The sequence below is a fragment of the Pundamilia nyererei genome, unplaced genomic scaffold, assembly GCF_000239375.1.
Source record: "Pundamilia nyererei isolate P.nyererei 1_Seehausen unplaced genomic scaffold, PunNye1.0 scaffold00124, whole genome shotgun sequence".
Taxonomy (NCBI): domain Eukaryota; kingdom Metazoa; phylum Chordata; class Actinopteri; order Cichliformes; family Cichlidae; genus Pundamilia; species Pundamilia nyererei.
The window spans coordinates 1909961-1918669 of NW_005187525.1; the positions used below are offsets into that span (position 1 = coordinate 1909961).

General features: G+C 38.9%; 1 protein-coding gene across 4 annotated transcripts in view; it reads right to left on the minus strand.

Moving 5' to 3' along the window:
- The window catches only part of ano1a (anoctamin 1, calcium activated chloride channel a), a 62231-nt gene that overhangs the window by 48115 nt on the left and 5407 nt on the right, over nucleotides 1-8709 (minus strand). For all 4 annotated transcript variants that reach the window (XM_005742882.2, XM_005742883.1, XM_005742881.2 and 1 more), the window contains exon 2: nucleotides 6743-6891. In XM_005742882.2, the coding sequence (XP_005742939.1) occupies nucleotides 6743-6829 (87 nt within the window). In that variant the 5' untranslated portion in view covers nucleotides 6830-6891. The remainder of the gene's footprint in view (nucleotides 1-6742; nucleotides 6892-8709) is intronic.

Sequence of the window (8709 nt, forward strand, 5' to 3'; positions counted from 1 at the left end):
AAAAAAAAATCCCCAACAATTACACCCCCCTTCCTCCCTTGAGCAAGCGGTTTAGTGACAGTGGGAGAGAAAACCTCCCTTTTAACAGGAAACCTGCAGCAGAACAGGAAGGGCCATAGAGCTGTAACTGGCTGAGGGGAGGAAGACAAATCGCCCACTGTGGAAGGGAACCAGAGAATAATAACAACTGATGATTAAATGCAAAGTCTTGTTAAACTACTTTACACTTACAGGGAGTATCATTGATCGTCACTGATTATGTATGCAATAAAATCAGAGGAAAAATCTTTTTGGATCTGCACAATAATATACGACATTCTTGATATGATTTTTCTTCTCTTCTGTATTTTTAATGCAAGTCAGGCACATTGAACAGTTTTAACCTTCAATGTTGAAAACCTCACTGATATTATTATTTAAACAGGACCAATGTTGATATACTAAACAGTACAGGTAGCTGTTGGGAGTCATGTTTACACACGAGCTACATGAGCTTTGAAGAGGCCTTGTATGAAGTTAAGCTTTTTTACATGTAGCACACAACAGATGATTCTTTGTCAAAGGCAATGTCACTGAAATAATTCATTTGGTTTCAAGAATGGATGGCATCTGCACAATTGTTTTTCTGACACTAGCTCAATATACGGTAATATAAAACTGATACAATGCAGCTTCAATTATGCTGCAAAAAGCACCTGGATATCCTGAACGGACAGACCAAATTAACCTTTTAAAATGCTTCATATTAACAATAACTATAGTATTCTACAAAAGTGTTGAGCCACCCTAATTTATTTATAACGTCTTCCATCCAAATTGAATTTAGGTGTTCACCATGCATGCAGACTGCATCTACAAACATTTGTGAATGAATGGGTCACTCAGCTGGTACTCCGTTAATTCCAGCTTGGTACAATGACAGAATGCCACTTGTGCAGCAAGTCTAGTCATGGAGTTTCCTCGCTACAAAACTTTACACAGTCAACTGTTAGTGGTATTATAACAAAGTGTAAGCAACTAGGAACGACATCAACTCAGTCACAAAATAGTAGGCCAAGTAAAATCACAGAGCGGAGGCGCATAGTGCACAGAGGTTGCCAACTTCCTGTAGAGTCATGGAGTTATTCACTAAACACTCCAAACCTCGCTGTAACGCGGTTCACCTTTCGCGGCCTCATTGTTTTGCAGATTTGTTTGTGCAATTTTGCACGCTTTTTTTTTCTTTTTCTTTACAGCGCATTGTGTTCTGCATCCTGATTGGCTGGAGACCATTGTCGATCAGTATTGTGCCGTGCCGTACAGAATGCATTCAGCTTGTTGAATTGACATAAATCTTCGATCGCTAGCAGCGTGACTCTGAAATGCTGTACTTTATGTTTGTGCGTTTTCTCCCCAACAAACAACAATGTCGACGAAACGTTTTGCACCGTCAAACCCAAATGGAAAAGATATTTATAAATCTTATAAAGTTTGTATCTGTCTTGTGTGAAACTTGTATGAAAAGCATACAAGAGTAAAAACAGATATAAGATCCCTTGAAAAATTATATAAATGAAACTTGTATGTTTTGGATACTTACTAAATATATGAAAGTAATGAGAAAGTGGCCACTTTCATGAGTAAATCATGTAAGTTTTTACTATTTCTTTTCCATATGGGAAGGCACCTGCAGTAGCACCCAAAAGGCAGAGGAAGAGGAAAATAGGCTCAGTGCTGTCATTGGTGACAGCTAAAAGCTTTTGCCTAGAATGCGCTTACTCACCCCCCAGTTTGAAGGCCCAGCCATCATCCTATTATTGTGTAATTGTCATTCTTATTAACCTACTCTCCTCTTCCCTCAAATTTCCCTGATAATCCCCAATACCTAAATGGAAGGTTTTTCAGATGGGTGTTAGAGTGTGTGATTGTCTTTATGCCACGGCCACATTAAAATTTGAATTTTGATGTAATGCAGTCCAGCAGAGACAGACCACAGAGAACTCCATTTGAATCCACCAATTAGAAGCATTTTATTCCTGATTTAATATGTTCTCAATGAAGGACCCTGGAATAACTTTGCCCGGTAAGGACATCCAGTCAAAAACTTGATAAAAAGGGCTAAAGCAGTAAGTTTGTGTGCGCGTGTCTAACACTAAAAATAACAATGAAATTAGTTCCTTCACTTCTGTTTTAACTCGAGACGAGTGAAATCAACAATGGAGTGAACAGGAGAGGTGGAAGGAACTTTTGATAGTTATAGCCTCCCATTTTAAATTCTGTAAGTCACTATGCTTTAGAAAGGTCATTGTGTGGAAGCACAGAAAAATGTATGGGCAGAAATCTGTGCCATCAGAAACTGAAGTTGAATAAGTTCAATTTGAATTTGAATTGCTCAGATTGAATCTGAATTGTAACTTGAATAAATGTTTTTAAAAACTGAATTTGAATTAGCCTAATTTGAAATTCAATTTATTGGTTTGAAAATGATCATCACTAAATTGAAATTGAATTTTATATTTTGAAAATGAATTCATTTGCTTTGAAACTGTATTTTATCCTTTAAAAATTCAGCTCTCGAATAATTTCAGATTCACTTCTCACCATTCAGTTTCAGTTCTACAGTTCAGCTTTTTGGGACTTAAATCCAGTTCGAGAGTGATGAGTGCAGATTAATAGAACTACGTTTTACTAGCGGACCGAAAGTGTTACTGACGGGAATCTACAGCGTCTTGAGCTGAATTAAGACTTCAGAAGTCATTCGTCATGTCGAATGACCAGCGGATAAACTCTCAGGTTGGTAATAAATGTATTACATGTATAAGAACAAGCGTCATGTTAACAAATGATAGCCGTACAGTAACTGTTATGCTTATTGTAGCTGCTAGCTAAAAACGCTAATTTAGCGTAGTTTGCTCTGGATTCAGTTTCGACAAACAAATATGATCGACTGTTTCTAGTAGAATTCCAAAGTTGTCATCTTGCACCCTCTCAGAGCTCTGTATGCTTGCAGAGACCCCTACAGTAGGGAAACATGCAAAACAGTGTCCAAACCTTTGTGTTTGAGCTTTATTTATGCCTTACACAGCATCCCAACTCTTTAGCTAACTTAATAACTTTAGCTAAAGTGAATAGTGACGATAACACATGCACTGTGGGGGGAGGAGGAGGAAATGCAAACAAAGATGGAGACTGATAGGTGCGGTGAGTACTGAGAAGGGAGGGTAAAGTAGATAACAGACAGTCCTGTTGGAAAATTATTCAAGCATATTTAAAGTCTTAAATCTTACAATATAAAGCACCCTGAGCTAACTGTTGTTGTGGTTTGGTACTATATAAATAAAAATACAATTTCATGAAAATCTGTCTGAGAACTTTTAATTTTTCAGCAAGACAATGATCACAAACACACCATTAAATCAAATATGGACAGCAAAAAAAAAAAAAAAAGGAAAAAAAAGAAGAAGAAGTCTGGGACCCGCCTGACAGAGAACAGAGCCAAAGGCAGAAACACCCAAAGAAGTCCTTCAAGAAGGCTGTCCTATTCCCAAAGACTGCTTAAAGAGATCAGAAGAAAACTGCCTCAGAGTTCAGGCTGCGTTGAAGAATAAATGTAGTCGTACCTGATTTTAATTCAAGCTTGTTAAAATCTGTGTTGCCTTATATACTATATTTACATGTATATTTTCACATTTTTCGATAAATCTGTGCATCTATTTCCAATTTTTCTATCAATGTATAAAGAGAGTGGTGGCTCAAGACTTTTGCATATTACTAGATAAAACAGTGTAGAATAGAACTAGGTTACACAGATTAGTCAAATGTCGAAATCCAGGTGAATACATGTGAATTCTCTTCATAGCTGTAGGTCAACAATGAATCATAAAACTCACAATGATTTAGCTTTTGTGAGCACTTTTTTCATTCAAGTGTGCAGCCACTCCACTGTGCAGCAATCGTGTGTGTGTGTCTGCAATAGGAAGCATTACAGGAGCACACACACACGAGCTGATTAAGCACACACATTCTGGTTCACCCCCTCTTAAAAGGAAGTAGTCATAGCTGCATAGGTCAGAGGTTGCTTCTCTGAGGGCCCATGAGGATGTAGTAGTCCATGCATCACGGACCAAAAGGATCTCTTTTCTCACCAAGCCACCAGGAAATGTGGTTCTCCTCTCCTCCAGGGCTTCAGCATACTCAAAGGTGGAAGAGGAGAATAGAAGTGCAGCTGTTAAACAGCACTGCATTACGCTGAATCCTTCCTTTTTATTCTGCTGACTTGTGCACACAGACAGAGACTGTTCTGCATATAGGTTAGCAATAACTGGCTGTTGGTCATCTGGAATGTAACATATGTTGCGAGCCTACTGTTGACTTAAAGAAGCCCAGTTGCCATCTGTTTTCTTTAGACCGTTGAGGTAATCACTGGCTGCTCTAAGTTTGTGAAAACATTTCATGTCTCAGCCAAGAGGCTTCTTCAGTTCTAAAAACAAAAGCTGGATAGTCACAGGTGTGGAGAGGTGGTGCGAGTCGTCACATTAGCCATGGGTTGTTACCATCACCTATCATGTGACCTACTGAGGTCACCTGAAGCACTTCAGGAGGGATCTCAAGATTATTGTAGAGTCTTTACCTTACAGTAGAGGACCCAATTTCAGGCAAGCTGTAGCTGTCAGACCGATGCTTCATATTTCACTCTAGAATACTTTTAGATGTATTTTATGAATACGTGTACAGGATTCAACTTAAAACTAGGAGAATCTTGACAGTAGGGCTGCCACAAACGATTATTTTGATAGTCGACTAGTCACCGATTATTTCTGCGATTAGTCGACTAATCAGATCATCATCCATTGGACGTAAAACTACAGCTTATTGCACCAGCAGCATCTGCTCTTATATAACTATCATTAGCTTACAGCTTTAAGTGTTTAAGGTGCTAACTAAATATAAAGACAAGATGAGAGTTTATTAAATTTTAATGAAATTTGCAGATTGTTTCGGTGAAGTTTAATAAACTCCTTGCTATCAAAATATAACAGGACACCGGAGTAAATTCTCCAGCATCTCACACTTCTGATGATCAGCTGTCTGCTTGACGTTTATTCAGCTGTGTAAAAACTATAACTTTAATCTCAGCCAAACCGATTTACTCAGGAACAAATAAAATACTGAAAAAAGCCAAACAATAACATTTTAAGTTATCTAAGTGACTCATATATATTTAACCTGAGTAGCGAAAGACGGCGGTGGGTTTGAAAACGATTTGCCGGGAGTCCGATGTTCTTACGGCTCTAGTTAGCCTAGCCCCCGGCTCGCTATCGAGCTAGTGGGTAACAGACGTCTCCGAAAACGTCGGAGCGCTTTTGAAAATATGTGGTGTCTTGATAAACTGAGCAGATATTTGAGGTTTACACAGCTACATTCTTGCCTGAAAATATGTTAAACGTTTATTTTGTGACCCAGAAAGAATAATAAGAGTAATATTAAAACTAACTAGCTGCCGCCATTGTTGGAAACTGAGCTGGGCTGCGCTATGAATTCTGGGACACAGCTTCTTCTTCTTCTTCGGGGTTTAACGGCAGCTGGCATCCTTGTACATGCAGTGCTGCCATCTTCTGTTTATGTCCGTTATTACACTCTTAAATCCTACTACTCATTCCTGCATCTTTTGGGATCTTATAAAGCTTCAAACGACGCGTCGACTATTAAATCAGTCGTCGACGATTTTGATAGTCGACGTAATCGTGACTAGTCGACTAATCGTGGCAGCTCTACTCGACAGTGAGAAATAATAATCAAGCTCCAAGGCATCTTATTTTAGTGCATAATAATACTGACTACATTTTTCGATTCTTTTATTGTGAAGAGTGTCTGTGTAGCATTAATTGGTAACACTGGGTGGAGTAAAAAAAAGCTCGACTGATTTCATGGACATGAATTAAGAAAAAGATATTGACTCTAGTAACTGTCGAGCCTGGGATGCTACGATTGCATTAAAATTTGAGTTCCAGGCCTTTTAAAATTTTTGTGCTTGTGTCTACTTGTTCCGTTTTAGTTTCATCTGATTTTTTTATTTGTTTTTTTTCTATTTCATTTGTTTTCTGTTCTTTGGAAATTTTTGATGATTGATTTTTTTTCTTTATCAATTTACTGCAAACATCAGTCATCCCTTCATTATTATTATTGCAAATGATGCATCAGGTCAAACATCTACGTCCAAACGACTCCAATCAGTCTTTGGTACAGTTAATTCAAGCTTTTGCTGCTGACAACCTGAGTGTGTGATTTGGCCTTGTCTTGCTGAAAGAAGAAGTCCCATCTTATCTCAAAGACCTCATAGTCTGAGAGCGCTTCACTCCTGGTTCCTAGAATATTTAGAAGTACAATGGGAGGCAGAGCCTTCAGCTTTCAGGGCCCTTTCTGTGGAGAGACAGACACTAGCTCTCCTTGTAAGATCAGGCTTCAAACTTTCGTTTTTACTACAGCATATAGTTAGGACTGGATCAGGTGACCCTGAATCCTCCCTTAGTTATGCTGTAATAGCTCCAGGCTGCCGGGGATTTCCATGATGCATTGAGTATTTCTTCTTCAGTGACCTCTTTTCACTCACTGCGTGTTACACCTCCCTGCATTTACGGGATAGGGTGCTATAAATTTGCAATTGCATAGCAGTTGCAAACACATTCCTGCAGCCACCCCCTTCACATTATACAGTTTCTATGTATTTCTGAGACCTGTGGAAACCTTTATAGCAGATACTTACTATAGACTCATTGTTCTTTGCCCTGGTGACAAAATCCACGTCCAGGTTCTTCTCCTCACTACAGACCGGCTCATAATCAGCACTCATAATTGTAGGATGCGTCTGCTGCAGGCTGCTTGAGTGCTCACAAGATGATAGGGGGCTAGAATCTGAGGAGGAAATCAGAAATGCATTTAGAGCTTTTTAAAATACAAATCATGTTTCTGCTGAACATTTCACTTTTGATGAATCCTGAAAAAGAAAGTCCTGTTAAATCTGCCTCAGTAAACAATAAGAATACAATGGCGCAGCTCTATTAGTACCACTAATTCAAGTTACTGAATTTTGTAGATTTTTCTAACTGTCTCAGGAAATCTTGCCTTTGTTGTCTCACCGCAGGTTGTGGTATTGCACACCGCTGATTTTGACCTCTATTCTCTGATATTTCACTAAAACTGTTGAAAATGAACATAATCAGCAGTGTTGACACCATCTTTTGAAATGAAACCACTTTCCCAAGAAACTGCTCATATCATTTACACTGAGAAGCATTCAAATAATCCAACCTGTCACGGTGGCTCATCAGCAGACCCTGACATTGATTGGTTGCCTTGCTATATCCCTGATAACGGAACGAAGCATCCTGGAGTGCATTTAGAATCAATTGTCTCAATTGTGTAAAGCTTTGAAAGTTACTGTGCTATAAAATACACTTAAGATTTTTTTAAGGTGCAATCTTCAAATATTTGGTATTGAGGATTCATCAAAGCTAAAGCCCTGAAACCCCCCTACAGACAGACACGTCTCACTGAGTTATATCCTCTGTTTATCCCCCATTTAGGTGACATCTAATGGTAAGTGGACTGATTCTAATATAGCGGTTTTCTACTCTCCCGGAGCACTCAAAGCACTCAATCCAACATGCCACATTCACCCAAGCACTTTCTTATAAATTTCTTAGTGCTTCCTAGCTAACATTCATACACATTTACACTCAGATAGATGCATCAGAGAGCAACTTGGGGTTAGTATCTTGCCCAAGGATAATTGGCATACAGCCTCGAGGAGCCAGGGTCGAACCACTGACCTTCCAATCAGTAGATGACTTGCTTTACCTCCTGAGCAACAGCCACTCCCATGGGTGATGCTGACACTGTCTTTGCATATCCAAAACAGCGATACCAGGCCTATTCCAGAAAAGGTTCTTAATATTTATTCAACAGTATTCTACACACCAGCTGTCTCTTATAAATTCTCTGAGTCTACTAGAACAAAAAGATGATAAGAAAAATATGTTTTTCTCTTTAATGAGCAATGGTAATTATGAATACATGTATAATGTTTTTAAATATGATATGCAGAGCAGTCTGTTGATCAATAAGTAATATTCAGTTGAATATACTAGTGTTCAGTTCTTTACCACGTTCATAAAGGGCTCTCTGTAGCCCACCAACGTGCTTATACAAATCTATATACATTTCAAAAGAACACCGGTAATTCGATCGATGTTTTTAATCTATGATGTATTTTTATTTCATTATTATGAGCACATCACAGATATATGCACCCCATGTTTGGCTTTTTGAAGAAAGAACTTGAAATTCAAGAAGAGGGTTGCCACTCTCACAGTGCTGTGTTAAACATGGAGCTGGAGTCAAAGTTTTCGGAAACCAGAGACTATTTATGGCTATGTCCACAATAATGCGTTTTCATTTGGAAACGCATCTTTTTCTCTCCGTTTTGGCCTCCCGTCCACACTGAGACGCCGTTTTCACTGATGGAAAACGCAGCATTTTGAAAGCGGTGCTTTCGCGTCGCAGTGTGGACAGCGAAAGTGCAAACTTTCCAAAATGATGACACGTTAGTCATATGATGCAGTCATGTGACCAATCAAACTAAGATAGCGGAGGGCATTATACAGCAGTTGTTTTGTTTGCTCTCAGGGCCCTATTTCAGGAAGCCGGTTTAGTGCAAACTCTGAGTAAGTA